Source organism: Capricornis sumatraensis, chromosome 8 (genome assembly GCF_032405125.1).
Source record: "Capricornis sumatraensis isolate serow.1 chromosome 8, serow.2, whole genome shotgun sequence".
Taxonomy (NCBI): Eukaryota; Metazoa; Chordata; class Mammalia; order Artiodactyla; family Bovidae; genus Capricornis; species Capricornis sumatraensis.
In genome coordinates, this window is record NC_091076.1 from 7,903,897 (window position 1) to 7,925,864 (window position 21,968).

Consider the following 21,968-nt stretch of genomic DNA (forward strand, 5'->3'; position numbering starts at 1 on the left):
CTGGTTTGATCTCCTTGCAGGCCAAACGACCCTCCAGAGTCTTCTCCAACACCACAGTTCAAAAGCATTTCACACGCTAGCAAAGTAATGCTCAGAATGCAAATGTTTTCAGTTAATTGTTTCTAGAGATGAGTGCTGGGGCTCTGACACTAAGTAGTCCTCTAGAAAGCTTTTACTAAGTTTAATGGGACACTGTCCCTTTAAATTCTCTTCAACCACCTCAAGTACCTATTGGACGAGTTGGCACATGCGCATTCCTTTGAAGGGCTGGCGCCTCAGGCTACAGCCTTCCCGGAGCCCGTAGGAGAGGTTAAAGGTCCACCCACACAGAATTTATACGCAAGCGTAAATCAATATTGGGAGCTCTATATCGTACTGGGAGCCCAGTCCCTTTTTTCGCGCCTGAAGGCTCCGCCCCCGCAGCCAATCAGTAGGCCTCGCCCTTTGCAGTGACCAATGGCAGTGAGCGTGGGGGGCGTGGTCGGGCGTCCGGGGGTGCGGCCTGGCCCTAAGAGAAGCGGCGGGGTGAGCCGGGGGCTCTAGTGAACAGCACAACCGGACGGGGAACGCTGGCAGGCGGCGAGTGGAAGCGGTCCGGGCCCGGCGGTCCCCGAGATGTCACGATGGCTGTGGCCGTGGTCGAACTGTGTGAAAGAGCGGGTTTGCCGCTACCTGCTTCACCACTACTTGGGTCACTTCTTCCAGGAGCACCTCAGCCTGGACCAGCTCAGCCTGGATCTGTACAAGGGCAGCGTTGCCCTGCGGGATATACATCTGGAGATCTGGGTGAGGATCCGAACCCGGGAAGGGTCAGACTCGGGGGGCTCAGCGGCCTGAGGCTGCCTGCGAAAGGGTTGACCTAAGGGACCAGGCACCGGAGTGGAGAGGCCTTGGGCGTCCGGCCCTTTCCAGGGGTCAGAGGGACCCCAGCCAGTCGCGTCCAGAGCCAGAAGCTAGACGGGAAGGGGTCCCTGCCTCTTCTTCGCAGGAAGAGAAACTGAGGCTGGGGACCCGGATGTCACTTCTCTGGAGAGTGACAGGATAAGCGTATCAAATTGGGGGTCAGAGTTGAGGGTGTTGTCAAGGGGCTAAGGAGAAGGTGAGGAGGGATTGCAGGAACTAGGGGGCTCTGGTGGGACCAGGCCACGGATGTGGCAGAGTTGGGACATACAGCTGGTTGGGGAAGTCTGGAAGGGGTCCAGGACCCTGCTGTGGGCACCTGTGGGTAAGGTGCCCTGACCTCCTGACCCCACGTCCCAGGCTCAGTGGGTGGTGTTCATCTCCGGATATGGATGTCAGCAACCGCGTCAGCACCCTTGTTGATCAACACTTTGTGTGACTGCCACTGCTGCCTACTTCCTGCTTTGGGGAGAGTGGGATGGACCAAATGGGTGTTTGGGGAGGGGCTTGGACATCAGCATCTAGCATCACCTAGAGGAAAGCCCTGGAGGAAAGGTGGAGAGGTCTGGCCTGAGGCAGAAAGGAGAGAGATTCTGGGCAAGCAGAGAGGAATAAGGTCTGGGTCAGAGGCCTGAGGCTGGGGGCGGTAAAGAGCTGTGACTCATGGTACATCTGACCTGGGAAGTTGCAAAGGAGCCTCCCCGTAGAGGCGAAAGACCAGGGCTGGCACTGGGTCAGCCCTCAAGTCCAGAGCGACAGGGGTGGGCAAGGGGACAGGTGGTGGTTGGTGGTTTAGTCGCTAAGTTGTATATTACTCTTTGCGACCCCATGGACCACCTGCTGTAGCCAGCCAGACTGCTCTGTCCATGGGATTTCCCAGGCAAGAATACTGGAGTGGGTGCCATCGAACCCGGGTCTCCCGAATTACAGGTGGATTCTTTACCAAATGAGCCACCAGGGAAGCCGCCATGAGGACAGGGGCTTCTCAGTTTTCTAGGGGAGCAGACAGTGTGCCTCACCTCAATATAGTCTGGGCAAGAAGAGTTGGGCTTTACGGTAGACCAGGCCTTCCTGAGCAAATGTGGAGCAGAGGAGACCCATAGGCCCAGAGTTGGTGACACTTCTTACCTGTGAATCCCCATGCAGAAGACCTTTTCTGATCTCTAACCTCAGCCTCTTAAACTGGCCCAAACCTGTAGTCTTTCTACACTCCCACCTGCCCTGCCCTCTGGCTGGGGAGTGAATTGACTCCTAGCTAGGCTGCTTTCCTTCCTAGCCTCCAGGGAGGAGTTGACCCCTGGTGGAATGCAAATTATTTCCCAATATGCCCACCCTTCTCCAAGCTGCTAGGCCTGCAGCCCCTACCTTGTGGACCCCCAGAGAAGCCTGGTCCCTGGGGACCCTGCGATAGGAGGAAGAGAAAAGCCCAGGTCTCAATCTCAGTTTCTAGAATACACTGGGTGACTAGACAAGTCCCTTCTGTTTAGGCCTCAAGTTTCCCCATCTTGGGTCTCTGGGTAAGGAATTTGCACTTGATCTCTGTGGACCTTCTGGTTCTGCCATGTATTTTATTCATGGATCCAACAGAGGTTTACTGAGGCCCTCTCTGGGTGGCACCACACAGTGCCTAGAGTCACACCATGAAGGCAGGTGGGCTCCTGCAGCCAGGGAGCTCCCAGACTGGTGCAGGGGGCTGCCCGTCTATTTGTAACGGGAGGCTGTAGCCTTGTGCCTCAGAGAGAGGTGCAGCTTTACCAGGTGGAGTTGGGAGTCCTCCTCTAGCTCAGGTCAGCCTCTGCCTGCCTCTCCCGGACACTCCCCTTAAACCCTGTGCTTGTCCAGGTGAACGTGGGCTGCGGCAGTCTTGGCTGGGCCTTTGCACGTGCTGTTCCCATGCCTGGAACCCTCCCTTCCATCCCCTCTGCCTGGCTCCCTCCTCTTCCTCCTTCAGCTCCCCCATCTTCAGGTTTGAAAGACTGGGCGTGTTGGACTGTACAGTAATAGGGCAGCCAAGAGTAGGGATCAGCTGAGCAAAGATAGGATTTGTAAGTAGCACGTGGAGGGATGGGAGAGCAAGAGCGCTCTCCAAGGTGGAACGGCCTGGTGAGGAGTGCAGTGGCCAGGGAGACAGTTGGGTTTGGGAGTTCCCTGAGCTGGCTTTGTTTCCTGTTTGCTCCCAGTCTGTGAATGAGGTACTGGAGTCTATGGAGTCGCCACTGGAGCTGGTGGAAGGCTTCGTGGGCTCCATTGAAGTGGCCGTGCCCTGGGCTGCCCTGCTTACCGACCACTGCACTGTGCACGTGTCAGGCCTCCAGCTCACCTTACAACCCCGCCAGGGCCCAGGTAAGAGCAGGGTAAAGCTCAGGTGGGGGAGGGGAGCAGACAGTGGGAGTGGGCCTGGGCACCCAGGATCTGACTGGGCCCGCCTTCCATGAGACCCTCTTCCTACCTGCAGGGCCGGGGACTGCCGACTCACAGAGCTGGGCCTCGTGCATGACCACGAGCATGCAGCTGGCTCAGGAGTGCCTGCGGGACGGGCTGCCTGAGCCCTCTGAGCCACCGCAGCCCCTGGAAGGACTGGAGATGTTCGCCCAAACCATCGAGACTGGTGAGTAGGCCCCTCCATGACCCTTAACACAAGGACCTCAGGCAGCACCCTGCTGCCTGACAGGGAAACTGTCCGGCCTTCACTACTCTGCCTGACCTGAGACCCTCCCCCCCCCACCCCTCAGTACTGCGAAGGATCAAGGTGACCTTCTTAGATACTGTCGTGAGGGTGGAGCACTCGCCGGGCACTGGGGAGCGTGGCGTGGCAGTGGAGGCCCATGTGCAGAGGTAAGGGCAGGCCGAGCAGGTGGGTTGTGTGAATGGGGAGGGGAGCGAGGGGCTACTGAATGGCCCTGGCCCTGCCTGCCTCCCCATCCCAGGCTCCTCGGAGGTGTCAGGTCAAGTCTGAGTGGGCCTGGGCTGTGGCCGTGGCAGAGGGAGGTGGACCGTGCTGGGAGCCTGGAGTGGTGTCCAGGGGCTGGGTGGCACAGGGCCAGGGTGCTGGGACCCCAGGATCAGGTCACACGCCGAGGGTCTGAGGAGCAAGAGCTGGCCGTGGAGTTCCAGGATGGCCTGGCTGCGGTGCAGTAGCTCAGCAGGCCGGACGTCACTGACCCCAGACTTCTAGAGTATGGTGCGTGGCAGGGGACCCCAGCTCACGGTGGCCCGGGCACTATCTGATCCTCCACTCCCCAGACTGGAGTACTGCGATGAGGCGGTGCGAGACCCAAGCCAGGCGCCCCCGGTGGATGTGCACCAGCCTCCTGCCTTCCTCCACAAGCTGCTGCAGCTGGCGGGGGTCCGCCTGCACTTCGAAGAGCTCCCCCAGCAGGTGGGCCAACTCTGGTCCTCACAATCTCTTTCTCCTTCGAATCCCTGTCCTTGCTGGCCCTTGACCCACCTGCCTCTCTCCACCCCTTCTAACCACGTGTGTGCTCCGTCATGTCCGACTCTTTGAGCGCCCTTAGACTGTAGCCCACCGGGCTCCTCTGTCCATGGAATTTTCCAGGCAAGAATACTGGAGCAGGTTGCCATTTCCTCCTGCAGGGGATCTTCCCAACCCAGGGAGTGAACCCGCATCTCTTGCGTCTCCTGCATCGGCCGGCGGATTCTTTACCACTAGTGCCACTTGACCGCATCTTTTTGATCCCTCCTCTCCTATATCTCGTCTCCCAGGAAGGACCCCCACAGCCGCCCTTGCAGATCGGCAGCTGCTCAGGGTGCCTGGAGCTGACAGTGAAACTGAAGCAGAATGAGGCGTTCCCAGGCCCCAAGGTGGGTCCCCAGACCTCTGGGGACAAGGAATTATACCCCATTTCAGCATCCTTCTGAGCAGAGCTGGTATTCCCTGGGACAGAGCGAGGTCATTGGAAGAGGGGAGCTCACTGCCTTCTAGGCAACTGGGGAAACAGGGAAACAGAGGCTCAGAGTGGTCAAGTTGGGGCCAGGGTCGCACAGCTAGTTGGTGGCCGAGCTCAGCCTGGCGGCTAGCAGGCTGCCTCCTCGGGTGAGGGCAGGTGGGTGGCCGCAGAGGCTGGCATGAGCTCCATGGTTGCTTGCTCCTCCCCCAGCTGGAGGTGTGTGGACAGCTGGGCTCCCTGCACCTGCTCCTGACCCCACGGCAGCTCCAGCAGCTTCAGGAACTGCTCGGTGCTGTGAGCCTTGCAGGTGAGGCGTCTGGGTAGTCTGGGGGGTGGGGGAGGATGGCTGGGAAGGGGCAGGCAGACAGGACTGACACAAGGCCATGTCCTCCCTGGCAGACCCCGAGAGCCTGGTGGACAAGCTGAACAAGAGCCGCCCGCTTGGCGCTGAAGACCTGTGGCTGATTGAACAAGATCTGAACCAGCAGCTGCAGGCGGGGACTGGGACTGAGCCCCTCAGCCCAGACCCCCTCTCGAACCCCCTTGTCAACCTAGAGGGCACTGGTGGGTGCGGGGCTAGACCTGGCAATTGCCAGGGAGTCCGGTATGGGTGCAGGGGTCGGAGGGCCGAGCCCGGCCGTCTCTGAGACCCCTTCCTCTGGCCCACAGACCTCTTCTTCTCCATGGCGGGCCTCACAAGCAGTGTGGCCTCAGCTGTGTCCGAGCTCTCGCTCTCCGACGTAGACCTGGGCTCCTCTGTGCACAGTACCACAGCCTCCCGCCGGCTCTCTGCCCAAGCCCCCCCAACCGGTGAGTCATCCCAGGTCAGGGAGAGCTGGAGGAAGGCACCGTGTCGGGTCATGTTGCTTATGTGTGTGCAGGAGGCCTGGGGGTCCGCCACTGGTGACCTGGTTCTAGGGGAACACTCAGGGGAGGTGGCAAAGTGATGGACAGAGCGTGGATTTCAGAGTCAGTGATACTGGGGGATTCCCCGGGGGCTCAGGCGGTAGAGTCAGTGACATTGGCCCAAGTACTTAAACTCTTGGAGACTCAGTTTCTCCCCTCGTGAGGGATAAAATCTGACCCCACCAGGCTGTATGTTTGAGGGTTTATATGTGTCAGGTACTGGGTAAGTGCTTTATCACCTCCAGTTTGTCCAGTTTCCTTGAGCAGGTTGAATTGAGCCTGGACTCAGTGTCTGACATACGAGGCTTCGTGTCACCCCTGCCTGGCCAAGCTCCCGGTCAGAGTCAGGGTTCACCTCGGCCAAGTCTTCTCCCAGCCCTGGGCCCAAGTGTCTGACTGTCACCTGACCTGGGGTCCCCACGAGCTCTGGGGAGCCTCTGGTGAAGCCTTTATCCTCTCAGGCAGGACAGCCCCAGTGCCCCCCTCAAACACCCTGCGCCCCGACTCGCTGCTGAAGATGACCTTGGGGGGTGTGACCCTGACCTTGCTTCAGACGTCTGCCCCGTCTTCTGGACCACCTGACCTCACCACCCAGTTTTTTGCCGAATTTGATGCCACCGTGGATGGGTCCTTCGGCTCCCATGACTTGCACCGTCTCCGACCGCGCTTCCAGAGGGCCTGTCCTTGCAGCCATGTCCGGTACAAGCCCAAGGCAGGCCTGAGCATGAGGGGACTCCCCGAGCCCCTGAAGTCCCCCCTCTGACGCCCGGCTTCTTCCCCGTAGGCTAACGGGTGCTGCCGTGCAGCTGTCCTGGGAGCTGCAGACGAGCAGGGGCCGGCGGGTCACCAGCACAGAAATGCACTTCGGGCAGCTGGAGGTGCTGGAGTGCCTGTGGCCCAGGGGCGCCTTGGAGCCTGAGTGTGCAGAGGTGAGGGCTGACAGCCTGTGCGTGCAGTGTGCCCGGGCCTGGCGGCGAGGGTGGGTGCCGGGGCTCAGCCTGACCCCACCATCTTCCCCGTCCCTGCCCAGATCCTGAGCTTCCCCAACAGCCTGCGACCCCAGGCCTCGGCTCAGCCCTGCGCTCACCTGCGCCACACGCAGACCCTGCGCCGGGTGCCCAAGGTAGCCACCTCCCCGCCTCCAGGCCTGGGGCCCCTGGCTGTTTGCTGTGGGTGTTGCCCCCCACCGGCCTCCCCGGGTGCCTCTCTGCCCCCACCCCCTACCCCAGTCCCTGTGCTCCATCCAGAGCACACCCCCATCCCGGAGCCCTGAAATACCTCTGGGCCACATGCATGCCACCCTCTCAGCCCCTCTCCTGGTTCATGGCAAAGCCCTGCCAGCCCGTAGGGCTGAGGGTGGTAGGTTCTGGGCGGCATGGTTGTCTGCTTCGAGCAAGCCGTGACACCCTGCTCCCCTCCTGGGTCCTTCCCCGAACTCATCTCCTCACACCTTGGGAGGGCTCTGTGTTCTTCCTGGTTTCGCTCAGGGGACCCCTGCCCATCCTGCCCTCACCTCCCCCGCCACATGGCCCTCGCTGACCTGAGCACCCTCCCCCTCAGAGCCGGCCCCGGCGCCCACCTGCCTGCCGTTGTCACTCAGAACTGGCCCTGGACCTGGCCGACTTCCAGGCGGATGTGGAACTGGGGGCCCTGGACCGGCTCGCTGCCCTGCTGCTCCAGGCCACCACACCCCCTCCTGAGCTGCCTGCGGGCCTGCTGGTGAGAGGCCCAACCAGGGTGGAGAGCGGGCACGAATCCTCCCGCTCCTGACCACGGGGGTCGGGGGGTGGCCGCAGCTCTGATTCTCCCCCTGCAGACAGAGCCCCCGCTGGCAGCCGAGCAGCACACGCTGGTGCGGCTCTCAGCACCCCGGGCCACACTGCAGCTGCGCTTCCCTATCGCTGACCTGAGGCCTGAGCGGGACCCCTGGGCAGGCCGGGCCGTGCGGGCTGAGCAGCTGAGACTGGAGCTGACTGAGCCCCAGTTCCGGTCAGAGTTGAGCAGTGGGCCTGGTCCCCCAGCCCCCACCCGCCTGGAACTTACCTGCTCTGACCTGCATGGTAAGACTCCCCCAGGAGACAACCCCTTGGGCAGGGGGCTGAGGCCTCTGAGAGAGGGGGACTTGGGGCCCCGGGAGGGGCTGGGTCATGAGTGGGGTCCAGGCCTTATCTGCTTTGTGAGGCGCCCTCCATTCCCCGGGCTCCTCTTCGCAGTGGGCAGAATGGACCGTTTATCCCAGGACCATGGCAGAATGTGGGTGCAGTGGAGGGCACAGGTCCGTAAACAATAAAACACAGTTGTCGTGGACAAGGCTCCAGGCCCCCACTGACCCACCTGGTATTGAGGAAGAGATGGGAAAAGGTGGCAGTGACGACCTCCACCCCTCCCCATCCCCTCCAGTCACCTATGAAGATGGAGAGAAGCCGCCCGTCCCCTGCCTGCGGGTCTCCAAAGCTCTGGATCCCAAGAGCCCTGGGCACAAGCACTTCCTGCCCCAGTAAGTCGGGGCTCTGGAAGGAGCAGACAGGAGAGGAGGGCTTTGCTTCCGAGGGCAGTGGGAGGCCCTGCAGGCCAGTGACTGGCCTGTGCCCTGGCAGGGTAGTGGTGACCCTCAACCCCCAGCTCAACGCACAGTGGGAAGTGGCCCCGGAGAAGGGAGAGGATCTGGAGCTGTCGGCTGAGAACCTGTGCGACCTTCGGGAGCCTGAGCCCTCGCCTTTCTCCTCCAAGAGGACCATGTACGAGACGGAAGAGGTGAGGTCCAGGCCTTCTGAGTCTCTCGAGAGCCACTTGGTGGCTGTGGGCCAGGGAGACAAGACCACCTGCAGGGCCAGATAACATGTGACTCAGTGCCAGTGAGAATTCCATGTCTTCCATCGTCTGGTCAGTGAAGAGTCAGAAACACCGCAGCTTGTGGGGCCCGAGAGCGAGGGCCGTGGCGAGGGCAGTGCCCTGGGCCACGGGCCTTGGTGGGACGGCTGTGACTCCATCCCATCAGCCATTTCTCAGCAGTGGACATCTGGGCCCCGGGGTCCTCTTCTCTGAAGGTGCTAAGGGTTGAGTGAGAGGCAGTTAAGCGCCTGGCCTCTGGTCCAAATGGCTTAGGTTCGATTACAGGCTCTGCCACTTGGTGGCTGTCATCTCAGGATTGTCCAACCGCCTAGAAAGTGAACAACAGATGAGCTTCTACTTCCGGAGAGTGGGTGTAATGACCCCTCTCGTGGGGCCTGCCGTGGGGATAGAGGAGGTAACATACATGAGGCCCCTTGGAGCAGGGTCCACATGCTGTCAGTCCTTCAGACCAGCCTGAAGATGGCTGTCATACATCCCAGCAGAGGAGGCTCGTGTGAATGACAGTTGGCATTCAGGAAGCAGATTCTAAGTCCGGCGGCAGGCCCTGACCTCTCTCGCATCCCCTTCCCTGCTCTCCCTGCCCGCGTCCCTCCCCCTGCAAGATGGTGATCCCTGGAGACCCTGAGGAGATGAGGACCTTTCAGAACCGGGCCCTGGCGCTGTCCCGCTGTAGCCTGGAAGTGATCCTGCCCGCCGCCCATGTCTTCCTGCCCAGCAAGGAGGTCTACGAGAGCCTCTACAACAGGTGATGGTGTGGGCAGGGCGGGGGTGGCCAGGGCCTGGGCTGGGCCCCCCTCACTGCCGTGGTCCCACCGTCCTCCCAGGATCAACAACGACCTGCTCATGTGGGAGCCCGCAGACCTGCTCCCCGCCCCCGCCCCCACTCCCGCCGCCGGCTGCCCAGGTGCCTCGGGCCTCTGGCACGACAGCTTCAAGATGTGCAAGTCTGCCCTCAGGCTGGGTAGGAAGGGTGCTCCAGGGGCCCTGGGGGCCGTGGCAGACCCTCCCCCCACCTCCAGGCCTCCCTGCCACTCAGTTCCTTGACCTCACCCTAGACTCGGACTCGGACGACGAGGACACCCACTTCTCAGTGGGGGCATCAGGTGCCCCCCAGCCCCTTGCCCGTGAGTCCCGGAGCCCTCGCTCCCAGAGCACCTTCTCTGCACTGGTGACGGTGCTGAAGGGCCGGATCACCGCCCACTGTGAGACCAAGGTGAGGCATAGAGGAGGTGACGACAGCCCAGGAGCAGGGACCCCCGACTCCAGAGCCCCCACTGCCAGGAAAACCAGGCCTGTGTGAGCTGCTCCGAGTTGGGAATGTGCGAAACAGAAGCCCCACTGGGGTCCGAGTGTGGCCTGCCCAGCCATTAGCACCCACCTGCCCCTCCGACCCACCCATGCCACCCCACCCATCCCATCACGCCCCGTCAGCCGCTTACTAGCACCTGCTGGGTGTAAGGCACTCAGGGTTAGGGTTAGGTAAGGCTCGGGGTCCGAGCAGGCACCATCCGATGCTTTGAGGTAGACAGGGAGGGTGACCCTTCTCCTCTGGGTGCTGCCCCGGATCTGAAGCAGTCTGGAGAGCGGCCAGAGCCAATCCTAGTCAGACCAGGGCTCTGGAGGCCCCCTGACCCTGAGGGCGTGGGGGCTGCTGAGTAAAGCCTCTGAGGCCAGGCTGCGCGCTCTGTCTGCAGGACGAGTGTGGGAAGCGGCTGGAGGGCGCCCATGGGGAGCTGGTGCTGGACGTGGAACAAGGAACCATCTTCAGCGTCTCTCAGTACAGAGGCCAGCCGGGGCTTGGCTACTTCTGCCTGGAAGCGGAGAAGGCAGCGCTCTACCACCGAGGTGTGAGGGCTGGGGGCCAGTTGCCGTGGGTCCCAGGGGTCCATGGTCAGGGGTGGTCTCTCGGGAGGGATGTGTGCCCTGGGTAGAGTGGGTCGTCCACCAACTGGGCAGGGGAGCTCACCAGATACCTCCCCAGCGGCCATGGATGACTACCCACTGCCCAGTCGCCTGGAGCTGCCCGCCTTTGCTCCCCCGGCCCAGCTGGCCTGGACCATCTACCCATCAGAGGACGGGGTGACTGAGGAAGGAGCCTCAGGCCGCAGAGGCCAGGGCCGGGGCCCCCACATGCTGTCCACCGCGGTGCGCATCCAGCTGGACCCCCACAGGAACGTCAAGGTACAGGCCCGCCTGCTTCCGGCCCACCTGTTTGGTCAGGGTTCTGCCTCCCAGGTCCCTGGGGCTCCCGTGCTGACTGTGCCCTGCCCCCCAGGAGTTCCTGGTGACCCTGCGGCTGCACAGGGCCACCCTGCGCCACCGCATGGCCCTGCCGGAGCAGAGCTGGCACTCCCAGGTGAGCCAAGGGGGTGCAGCGGGCAGGTCTCCAGGCGTGGGTGAGGCAGGCGCGAGGGCAGGGGCTGGGCCAGAGCTGACCCTGGACTGGAGCTGGCTCGTGGGTAGAGCCCCTGGGCCAGGCTGTGGTGGACAGCTGGTGGGCAGCAAGTAGGGGGCTGGGCTGGGGTTGGGGGTTGGGGAAGAAAGAAGCTCCCTCACCCTCATGTACCTCTCCTCTGGCCCCCAAAGCTATTGGACTTCTTAGATGTCCTGGATGACCCAGTGCTGGGCTACCTGCCTCCAACGGTCATCACCATCCTACACGTCCACCTGTTCTCCTGTGCCGTGGACTACAGGTACCCAGGCTCAGGGGCCTGGGGGCCTGGGGCTGGGGCCAGGCTCTCATGAGCAAGGAAGCTGCCCCAGCCCAAATGTGACCCCTTCCCTCCCAGGCCCCTCTACCTCCCCGTACGTGTCCTTGTCACTGCTGAGACCTTCACCCTCTCCAGCAACATCGTCATGGACACCGCTACCTTCCTGCTCAGGTATGCAGCTCCTCCTACCCAAGCCCCCCGTCCATCCCACCCCAAGTCGGCTGTAGCTGCCCCTTCCCCAGGGTCCCACATGCCCGCTCCGTGTCCTCAGGCCAGTCTGAGCCTTTCTGTGTATCTGAGTGATCCCTCTCTGAGGAAGTCGAGGAGGTTTCCCCTGCCTAGAGGCAGTCAGACCTCTGAGGCAGAGCGTTTGAGCTCTTGCCTGATAATCTCACTTCTGGAGGTCGTCCTCAGGATAAAACCCCATGGACTGTAGCCCACCAGGCTCCTCTGTCCATGGGATTCTCCAGGCAAGAATACTGGAGTGGGTTGCCATTTCCTTCTCCAGGGGATCTTCCCAACCCAGGGATTGAACCCAGGTCTCCCTCATTAGAGACAGACACTTTAACCTCTTAGCCACCAGGGAAGAGCCAAAAAGAAAGGATAAGAAGGGTGAAATATAAAGCCTCCGTAGTATAATTTAAAATAGCCAAACCTTGTAAACACTTTATGTGACCCCAGATTACGACCTCAGTCAGTAAACGTGGCCTTGTGCTCAGTCACTTCATTTGTGTACAACTGTTTGCAACCCCATGGACTGTAGCCTGTCCAGCTCCTCTGTCCATGGGATTCTCCAGGCAAAAACACTGGATTGGGTTGCTATGCCCACCTCCAGTGGATTTTCCTGACCCAAACATGGCCTACCCAACCATTAAAGTCAAATTTAAGAGTAACATTGAAAAATTCCATCATATAATATTGACTGAAAAAAAACAAGATACAAAGCCATATATATATATATATATATATATATATATTTTTTTTTTTTTAAGATTTTTGCGGGTGTGTTTGTATACATCTCCGTGTCTTCACAGAAAAGACTGGAAGGAGATGGATAGCTATCCCTCAGTATCTGCAGGGGATTGCTTCCAGGACCTCTCGTGACACCAAAATTCAGGGGCCCTGAAGTTACTTATGTAAAAGGGTGCAACATTTGCGTGTATCCCATGCACATCCTCCCATATTCTTTAAGTCATTTCTAGATTACTTTTAATACCCAACACAGTGTAAATGCTACGTAAGTAGTTGCTAGCATGCAACAAATTCAAGTTTTGCTTTTTGGAACTTTCTAGATTTTTGTTTGTTTGTTTGTTTTGGTTCCCTGACCAAGAATGGATTTTTTAAAAAATACTTTTGATCTGCAGTTGGTTGAGTCCTCAGAAGCAGAACCCACAGATTGGGAGGGCCCAGGTTCTGTTCTCAGAATCTGAGATTAGCTTTATTCTTACATATTTAGAAACAGTAGGGGGAAAGCAGGACATTTCCCTCCCAGGGCTGCTGTGAGTTCCAGGTGAGGTGGACGAGCTGGACAGATATGCAGGAAGAGAAATGCTGCCCAGTGTTCCTGAGTGCCTGCTGGCTGGGCCTGTGGTCTCCCCATTGTACAGACAAGAACACTGAGGCCAGAGAAGGGCCAGCACTAGCTTCTTGTCAGCTTGGGACGCCCTGTTAGGGCCCCTCTGCCTGTCTCTGTGAGCCCCACCTTCTTAGGAGCTGCGGCCCTGCAGCGGCTCCCGGCCCTTCTCAGCCCTGTTCCCCGCCAGGTTCATCCTCGACGACTCCGCCTTGTACCTGTCCGACAAGTGTGAGATGGAGACCCTGGATCTGCGGCGAGGTGGGCAGGGCCTAGGCTGGGCTCCCTCCCCTCCGAGGGACTGTGGCCTGGCCACCCCCAGAGCAGCCAGATGTCCTCCCCCAGCTGCTGGTCAGGCTCTCAGTGCCCACAGACACACTCACGCACACCAGTACCCACTCAAACCCTAGACTCTCCCACCAGGGCTGGGGCTAGGTAGGAGGAGGCAACAGGGCCCTCTTCTGCTTTCTGCCTCAGATTACGTCTGCGTCGTGGACGTTGACCTCCTGGAACTTGTGATCAAAACCTGGAAGGGGAACACTGATGACAGACTGGTGAGTGTGGCTGTGCCCAGGGTCTACGGAGCCAGAGCAGGTATCTGGGTGACAGAGCCTCAGGGCATCACTGTCCCCCACCTGCTCTCTTTTGCTTCTGCCCCGGGGCCTGGGCTTAGGTCACAGTCCCTGGTAGCCCTCCCCTGTGGTTACCCGCCCTCCTGGGAAGGGTCCGGCCCTAGGCAGACATCCCTCCGTAGGAACCCCGCCAGCACAAGGCAGCTGTAGCCCAGAAAGAGCAGGACCTGAGGAGGCAGCCCTTGGGGGTCCCTGATTTCCCTGTCTGTAAAAGACAGTTACTAGGCCTGGGGGCTCAGTTGGTAAAGAATCCGCCTGTAATGCAGGAGAGCCAGGTTCAATCCCTGGGTGGGGACAATCCCCTGGAGAAGGAAATGGCACCCCACTCCAGTGTTCTTGCCTGCAAAGGCCCTTCGACAGAGGAGCTTGGTGGACTACAGTCCATAGGATCGCCAAGAGTCGGGCACGACTGAGCAACTAAACCCCCACCCCAGGCCCCGGCTCACCGGGCTGAGGTGCAGGACTCGGGAGCCTGGAGGCAAGAAGAGCACCCGTGCCTCCTTGGACAGCCCTGGGCGAAGCCCCTCTTCCCCTCAGGCTGAGTGTGCCCATGTGTCCAGTGGGTTGTTGACTGACCATCCCAGGGCTGACCCCCGCCCTGCCCCGCCCCGCCCCGCAGAGCCAGCCGCTGTTCGAGCTGCGCTGCTCCAACAATGCGATGCACGTGCACAGCTGCGCTGACTCCTGCGCCCTGCTGATCAACCTGCTGCAGTACCTGACGAGCGCGGGGGACCTGCACCCCCCACCCCGGCCGCCCAGCCCCACGGAGATCGCAGGCCAGAAGGTGCAGGTGAGGCCTGGCCCCACGTCTCCCGGAGCTCCGCCCAGGCGCTCCCGGAGCTCCGCCCAGGCCCCGCCCCTGCCGCGGCCCCCACCAGGGCCCTGGGGCCTGCCCCTCCCTCCTAACTCCAGCTCACCAGTGCCCCCCTGCCCGGCCCAGCTCTCAGAGAGCCCCGCCTCCCTGCCCTCGTGCCCGCCGCCGGTGGAGACGGCCCTCATCAACCAGCGGGACCTGACGGACGCCCTCCTGGACACTGAGCGCAGCCTGCGGGAGCTGGCGCAGGCCTCAGGTGGGGTCAGGGTGTGGTGGTGTCAGCAGATGCGGTCAGCACCCGCACCAGGCACCCCCTCAACCGGCCCCTCTCTCCGCCACAGGCAGCCCCTTCTTCCAGGCCTCTCCAGTGTCACTCTACCTGTTTCCCGGAGAACGGAGTGGGGCCCAACCCCCCTCGCCCGCTGCTGGGGCCCCCACTGGCAGCTCGGGGTCCCGCCCCAGGGCCACAGAAGCTGAAAAGGAAGAGGAGGGGGAGGTAGACACTCTGGACAGCGATGAGTTCTGCATCCTGGACGCTCCTGGCCTGGGCATCCTGGTGTGTGGTGGGCAGGCTGGGCAGGGCCAGGAAGAGGGTGCTCAGTTTGGGGCCCAGCTAGAGCTCCCACTGTGAGAGAGGCAGGAGGTGGTCTCCATCTGCGGGAATGAGGGTTGAAACCACAGGTAGAGCTGAGAAGGGCTCCCTGGGGAGGCAGCCCTTGCTGTGGGCTTGGAAGAAGTTGATGGAGGTCCAGAGGAAGTGACAAGGCACGGTGTCCAGGGCAGAGGGGTGGGGACATTGAGGGTCGGGGGGGAGAGGAGCAGGGCAGGTAGCAGGAAGGGGAGGAGAACCATTCGCTGTGAGGGCGCTGGCCTCCTGGCCGCCCGGTGCCAGTGGGAATGCCTGAGCTCACTGTCGCACACAAGCTAGACCTTAGTTCAGGGAGGCAGGGCTGGCAGGAGCACGGGGCACTCAGGCCCCTCGGGGTCACGGCCCGTGAGACCCCCTTTTGTGAAATAGGGGAGAGGGGTGTGAGGATGGGGGAAACAAGCGGCCTGGACCAGGGGAGCTGCTGTGCCCACGTGCTCACGTGGTGTCCTCCCTGCAGCCCGCTGACGGGGAGCCCGTGGTGACGCAGCTGCACCCAGGCCCCATTGTAGTGCAGGACGGGCACTTTGCACAGCCGCTGGGCAGCACGGACCTGCTGCGGGCACCTGCCCACTTCCCCGTGCCCAGCAGTCGAGTGGTGCTGCGTGAGATCTCCCTCGTCTGGCACCTCTATGGCGGCCGAGACTTTGGCCCCCACCCTGGCCACAGGTGAGAAGGAGCGGGTGCGGGTGGCAGTGGGGCCCCCAGGAGATGGGGCCCAGGCTGGGGTCCAGTTCTGACCTTTGGCAGCTGGTGACCTTGAACCCAAGCCTCATCTTCTGGCCTTAAGTCTTCCTCTTCCCCATGCCCCGCCAACTTCCCAGGGGGAGGATCTCTGGCCCCAGAGGGAACGTGGGAAGGCTGTTCCCTCTGAGTCAACTCGTTCCTTGTTCCTCTGCCCAGGGCAAGGGTCAGCCTCTCAGGCCCCCGGAGTTCCCCTTCTCGTAGCTCCGGCCCCAACCGGCCACAGAACTCCTGGCGTGCACAGGGGGGCAGTGGGAGGCAGCACCACGTCCTTATGGAGATCCAGCTTAGCAAGGTGAGCGGGGGGCTCGGGCAGAGGAGGCAGGGGTGGGGACCGGGGTCAGCAAGGTGAGCGGGGGGCTCGGGCAGAGGAGGCAGGGGTGGGGACCGGGGTCAGCAAGGTGAGCGGGGGCTCGGGCAGAGGAGGCAGGGGTGGGGACCGGGGTCAGCAAGGTGAGCCGGGGGCTCGGGCACAGAAGGCAGACTGGGTGGGGGACCAGAACAGGACCTCCCTTCCCCGCTGCCCAGCTAGCGCTTCACTCCACGGAACCTGCGGGTCGTGCACTCGGTCAGCTGCTGCTCTGCTGTTCTAAGTGCTGGATGCAGCGATGAGTGAAGCAGATAGAAACCTGCCTTCCTGTCCCTGTGTCATAGTAGAGGGAGCCTGATAAGACTACACATGCGCGTCTGCCAGGTCACTTCAGTCGTGTCCAACTCTGTGGACAGGCTCCTCTGTCCATGGGATTCTCCAGGCTACAGTACTGGAGTGGGTTGCCATGCCTGCCTCCAAAGACTATATATACATGTACTCAAATGTGATAAGTGCTTGGGGAATGTGAACAGAGAGAGGGCTCAGGGAGCACTGGGGAGGGCTGGAAAGTCCTCGTGCAAATGGGCCATTTTGCACAAAGGTGTGAGGAAGTGAGCCAGGAGGTTTTCAGGCAGAGGGCACAGCGCGAGGGCTACAAGCCAGGAGCATCCCTTGCATGTTCTGGGACCAGCAAGGAGGCCGGCGGGACTGCCGCTGAGAAGGGAGGGGAGCAGTAGGAGACGAGGCCGGAGGTCCGACCCCGGGCAGGCTGCGTAGGCCCTGAAGACCACAGGCGGTTCTGGGTTCTACCAGAGGGACAGCGGAAAGAACCACAGGATGGGCTGCTGCACTGAGTGTCCATGAGGGAGAGAGCGGACCAGGCTGGCCTGAGAAATGGTGCTGGGTCAAGGGCCGCTTACTGAGAGCGAGCCTGCACAGACCCACCCCCCGAGCTCGCAAGGGCGCTGGTGCTGAGAAGTGCTTCAGAGGGGTGGCAGGGGCGCCTCGGACTCCAGACAGGCCAGGGAGCTGATGACAGCGCTGAGTGATGGGGAGAGAAGGCCGGGCCAAGGGCCTGTGGCTGAGAGAGGCTTTGAGCTGTCAAGGGCAGAGAGGCCAGGGTGCCGCACATCAAGGGCAAGGGCCGAGGGTGGGCTTGGAGGGAGAGCACGGCCTGGCCAGGCCTCAGGGAGGAGTCTGCAGGCGTGGGGTGGGCGGGCAAACACTTTAGAAGGTCCCTCTGGGTGGAAGGAGAAGGGGCTGGAGGGGGTGAGCGGGGGTGGGTGGGGGGCGTTCAGGGAAGGGGAATGGCAGCCCCGGGGCCAGGGGCGGCTGCGGAGCTGACAGTGCAGAGGGGCTGGAGGGATTATAGAGGAGGCAGGACTGACAGCCGCAGCGAGGGAGAGGTGCTGGGGAGGACCGCACCGGGGTCTGCCCTCGAGAGTGACGGGGGTGCCGTTGCCCCTCCAGGGATGGGAGGGCTGTGAGAACGGGGCTGGCGGGACAGCCGCGTGGGGCTGAGACTGGGGGGCGGGGGAGGGCTGAGAGTGTGGGGAGCGCCTGCTCAGGCCGCTGTGCGCCCTGCAGGTGAGCTTCCAGCACGAGGCGTACCCGGCAGAGCCAGGCCCGGTTGTCCCCGGCAGGGAGCTGGAGGAGCAGCCGCTGTCCCGCCAGGTGTTCATCGTGCAGGAGCTGGAGGTGCGCGACCGGCTGGCCTCCTCCCAGATCAACAAGTTCCTGTATCTCCACACGAGCGAGCGCATGCCGCGGCGCACCCACTCCAACATGGTACGGGCCCCGTGGTCCCCCCGCACACGTGCATACATACATGCACCCCAGCCATTTGTGAGTCCCAGAGGGTGGGGGCACAGGCGGCTCTCACTGAGGGAGCAGCTTCTGCAGGACCAGCTGGGTGAGCGGTGGGGGCGTGGGGGCCTGAGGCCCAGCGGGGCCCAGAGCTCACCTCCTGCCTTCAGCTCAAGGTCAAAGCACTGCACGTGGCCCCCGTGACCAACCTGGGGGGCCCCGAGTGCTGCCTCCGCGTCTCACTGCTGCCCCTGCGGCTCAACGTGGATCAGGTGAGCGGGCCGCGTGGGGACGGAGCCTGAGCCGAGCCCGCTGCACCCCCCAGCCTCTGAGTCTGACCCCCTCACTCCCCACAGGACGCCCTGCTCTTCCTCAGGGACTTCTTCACCACCCTGGCGGCCAGCATCAACCCCGTGGTCCCGGCAGAGAACTCTGCCGAAGGTGAGCAACTGGGCCGGCGAGGGGAGGGTCCGGGCCTCCTGCCTCACTGCCATGCCTGGGCCCACCCCCAGTCTGTCCCCGCCATCTCCTCTCCAGCTCGCCCTGAGACCCCGGTCCCACCCAGCGGCCCACAGGAAGGGCAGCCCGAGGGTGTGGAGACCACCAGCTCCCAGGAGGCCGCAGGTGGTAGGCACGGCGTCCCCCCCACCGAGCAGCAGCCCATCTACTTCAGGTAGGGCATTGGGCTGGGGACCCCGGGCCAGGCTGCAAGGGGCCAGGTCAGTGACCTCAGGACCCTCTCCTCACTCCCTACCCAGGGAGTTCCGCTTCACGTCTGAGGTGCCCATTTGGCTGGATTACCATGGCAAGCACGTCACCATGGACCAGGTGGTGAGTGGGTTGTCAGGTCCCCGTCCTGCCAAGGCCTTAGGAGGCCAGGGGGCCAGGCAATACCAGCCGCTGTCAGCCTCTAGTGGCTCCGGTGGGGCTGGGCCGGTCCCGGGCCCCAGGGTGTAAACTCCAGCTCCTCTCCCCTGCCCAGGGCACTTTCGCAGGTCTCCTCATCGGCCTGGCCCAGCTCAACTGCTCCGAGCTGAAGCTAAAGCGGCTCTGCTGCCGGCATGGGTGAGCCTCCAGGCCTTTCGCAGGGCCCTCTCTCTGTTCCTGACTCGGGCCTTGGCCAAGACCTTACGCTTCTGGCACCTCAGTTTTGTCCTCTGTGAAATGGGCTCAGTCAGTCCCTCCATACAGGGCTGGGTGGAGCTGCGGGGTATGTTGGGTGCCTTGGTTCCCTCTGGCCCTGTGACCCCCTCAGTGAGAGGCCCTGCCCGCCCTGCCCTCCTCTCCCCGCCCCGTCCCAGGCTCCTGGGTGTAGACAAGGTGCTGGGCTACGCGCTCAACGAGTGGCTGCAGGACATCCGCAAGAACCAGCTGCCTGGCCTGCTGGGGGGCGTGGGCCCCATGCACTCGGTCGTCCAGCTCTGTGAGTATCTGACTTTGGAGGCTCTGGAAACTGCCATACTCGGGCAGCCTAGAAGCCACTCTGGGGAGTTAAGTGGACGAGTTCCCGCAGCAGGGTAGGTGGGGGCGGCCTTGGACATCTCTGCCCACCCTGTGCCCCTAGTCCAGGGGTTCCGGGACCTGCTGTGGCTGCCCATCGAGCAGTACAGGAAGGACGGCCGCCTCATGCGGGGACTGCAGCGCGGTGCCGCCTCCTTTGGCTCGTCCACAGCCTCGGCCGCCTTGGAACTCAGCAACCGGCTGGTGCAAGCTATCCAGGTGAGCGGACCCCCAGCGTCCAGGGCGGGGAGGCTCTGCTCCACGGTGCCCAGTTCCCTCCTTACAGCTCCACCGAGCATGGGCAGTCTGGACGTGTGAGATCTTAGGAGGAACAATCACAGAGACAAGAGGCCAAGTGACCGGCCTAGAGCCCCCGGCTCCTGTGTGGGAGCATCAGGCCCCCAGCTTTAGAGCCCACTAGGTGTCCATTCATGGCGTTGTCCTGACGGGGGGGGGAAGGGCTGGTTCTCTTGAATGAACCAGAGATTGACCCTTGTGCTTCACCAGGCCCGGGGGGAAGCCTGGGGGTTATCCTGTGAGCAGTTGTACATGAGTGCCCTGGGGTCTGGAGTAGAAGCGGGCGGATGGACAGATGTTTGTGTCCATCCTCAGAAGTGAGGGGGGAGCGTGCAGATCCTCGGGGCAGTTGGGGAGGGGCAGGCAGGATCTCTCGAGAGGAGGCTGGAGGGATAAGCAGGCATCTGAGGCCCCCCCAGGGCAGTGAGCTGGGGTGTGGCCCGGCCAGGGAGAGGGGAACCCAGGTCTCTGTCAGGGCTGCCCCTGGAGCTCACGAGGAGCAGCTGGGGAGGGCAGGCGCTGGGCTGCGTCTGTGGCGCCCCCAGATGGGCAGGAGGAGGGGTGTGGGTCCAGAGGACGTGCGGCGAGTCCCCTCAGGAGGCATGAGGTCACCCGAAAGCCCCCTGCCCTGGTGGCTGGGAGCTTGGCAGGACCCCAGGAGCAGCACAGTACAGTGTGGCTGTGGGGGAGGCAGGGATTGTCGGGGGGTAGTGGGCTCCCTCCTGGTCCTGTCTCCTCATCTGCTGTCCCCCACACCCCCAGGCCACAGCTGAGACGGTATATGACATCCTGTCCCCAGCGGCGCCCGTCTCGCGCTCCCTGCAGGACAAGCGCTCCGTGCGGAGGCTGCGGAAGGGCCAGCAGCCCGCCGACCTCCGGGAGGGCGTGGCCAAGGCCTACGACACGGTTCGAGAGGTAAGGAGGCCCAGTCCCGCCCCCAGCCGTCCCACGTCCACACCCACACCCCCGCCACCGACCCCCACACTGACCGTTGGCCCCCACAGGGCATCCTGGACACAGCTCAGACCATCTGCGAGGTGGCGTCTCGGGGCCACGAACAGAAGGGGCTGACCGGCGCCGTGGGGGGCGTCATCCGTCAGCTGCCCCCGACCGTGGTGAAGCCCCTCATCCTGGCCACTGAGGCCACGTCCAGCCTGCTGGGAGGGATGCGCAACCAGATCCTCCCCGACGCGCACAAGGACCATGCTCTGAAGTGGCGTCTGGACGAGGCCCGGGACTGAGCGTGGCCCGCAGGACCCCACCTCGGCCGGCCAGCCCAGGGGCACCTCCGGAGTGCTGCGGCCCCTGCCGGATGGGCCAGGCCTTCAGAAACGGACCAGGAAGGACCCTGACGGCCCACCCGCTGCCCACCGCTGTGAGAGTGGACCTTCCCTGCCTGGGGCCTCGGCCCTGTCTCTGCACTTTTCCTCCCGGGAGAAGGGACACCGAGCCCCCCCAGCACCTGGGCCCACATCGCTGCCTTGTTCCAAAATGGAGGCTCTCGGACCCGGACCCACTCAGCCAAGTGTCTTTCTGTGTCTCGGCGGGAGATGGGGGCACGGACACCGTGTGGCTCAATGTATTTTTAAGCTCCTTGAGCGTGTGGGTCAGTGTCTGCATGACGTGGAATAAACTGCCCACCGCCAGCCCCCCTGTGTACCTGCAGTGCCCCAGCCTCAACCTGCACCGCCCCGTCCCCAGCTCTGTACCCAGCACCGCCCAGCTCACCACCAGGGGTTGCCACACCCTCTCCACCCACCCGGCAGGTGAACAGCCCCCTGCCCACCACCACCCCACCCACAGCCCCTGGCCTCGAACCCAGCCGCCTGCCCACCTCTCTGCTCCTCCCCTCCGCTGCCCTGTTGCTGCACTAGGCCCTTCGCCCCTCTCATGGGGGACTGCCACCCTGGCACCACTTGTGACCTGGCTGGCGCTGAGTAGAGAGGAGAGGAGAAATGGTCCTTGGAGCCCACCTCACCCAGACTATGTTTCTTGGCCCCTCCCCCAAAAAGCCCAATCCAGCCCTCCCTGGGGCGCTGGGAGGGCACTGGACCCGAGCAAAGGGTAGGACTGTGCAGGACCCCAGGGGGGCCGAGGCCCCGACCCTGTGACCTGAGGCCTCGCCCTTGGTCTCTGAACCTCAGGCCCTTCCCAGTCATCTGCCCAGCCGACCCAGGGACCACGAGGGTCAGTCAAGGCCATTCCTGGAAGGCTGGGCCCTCTGGGGCCACGCCTGCTTTCCTTAGCAGGTTTTCAGGTGACTGGAACCTCTGCCCTGGGGTCCCAGCTCCACCCTGGAGGGGGAGGGGCGCTGGGGACAACACGGGCTGGAAGGGGGCCTGACAGTGACTTTTGCACAGAAACACTT

The 21,968-nt window shown here is 62.6% G+C and overlaps 1 protein-coding gene across 4 annotated transcripts; it reads left to right on the plus strand.

The window, feature by feature from the left end:
• Window positions 1-564: 564 nt before the first annotated feature.
• ATG2A (autophagy related 2A) lies at window positions 565-21,237 on the plus strand. 4 transcript variants are annotated; one of them, XM_068976039.1, is made up of 41 exons: window positions 565-786; window positions 3,081-3,243; window positions 3,356-3,508; window positions 3,633-3,735; window positions 4,144-4,279; window positions 4,624-4,722; window positions 5,019-5,115; window positions 5,208-5,372; window positions 5,478-5,618; window positions 6,176-6,413; window positions 6,499-6,643; window positions 6,745-6,837; window positions 7,275-7,433; window positions 7,531-7,774; window positions 8,115-8,211; window positions 8,312-8,468; window positions 9,170-9,312; window positions 9,392-9,528; window positions 9,587-9,780; window positions 10,262-10,412; window positions 10,549-10,748; window positions 10,843-10,923; window positions 11,154-11,260; window positions 11,357-11,449; window positions 13,042-13,112; window positions 13,329-13,405; window positions 14,103-14,267; window positions 14,424-14,553; window positions 14,639-14,853; window positions 15,404-15,612; window positions 15,847-15,982; window positions 17,585-17,785; window positions 17,974-18,075; window positions 18,160-18,244; window positions 18,341-18,476; window positions 18,562-18,634; window positions 18,786-18,868; window positions 19,105-19,226; window positions 19,368-19,522; window positions 20,363-20,515; window positions 20,605-21,237. In XM_068976039.1, the coding sequence occupies exons 1-41, from the start codon at window positions 616-618 to the stop codon at window positions 20,839-20,841; spliced, it is 5,817 nt and encodes a 1,938-aa protein (XP_068832140.1). In that variant the 5' UTR covers window positions 565-615; the 3' UTR covers window positions 20,842-21,237. The 4 variants fall into 4 exon arrangements, with proteins under 4 accessions (XP_068832140.1, XP_068832138.1, XP_068832139.1 ...); XM_068976037.1 differs by having other exon boundaries at window positions 9,623-9,780; window positions 14,103-14,273; XM_068976038.1 differs by having other exon boundaries at window positions 9,623-9,780; window positions 14,103-14,273; window positions 18,562-18,631.
• The last annotated feature ends 731 nt before the right edge of the window (window positions 21,238-21,968 follow it).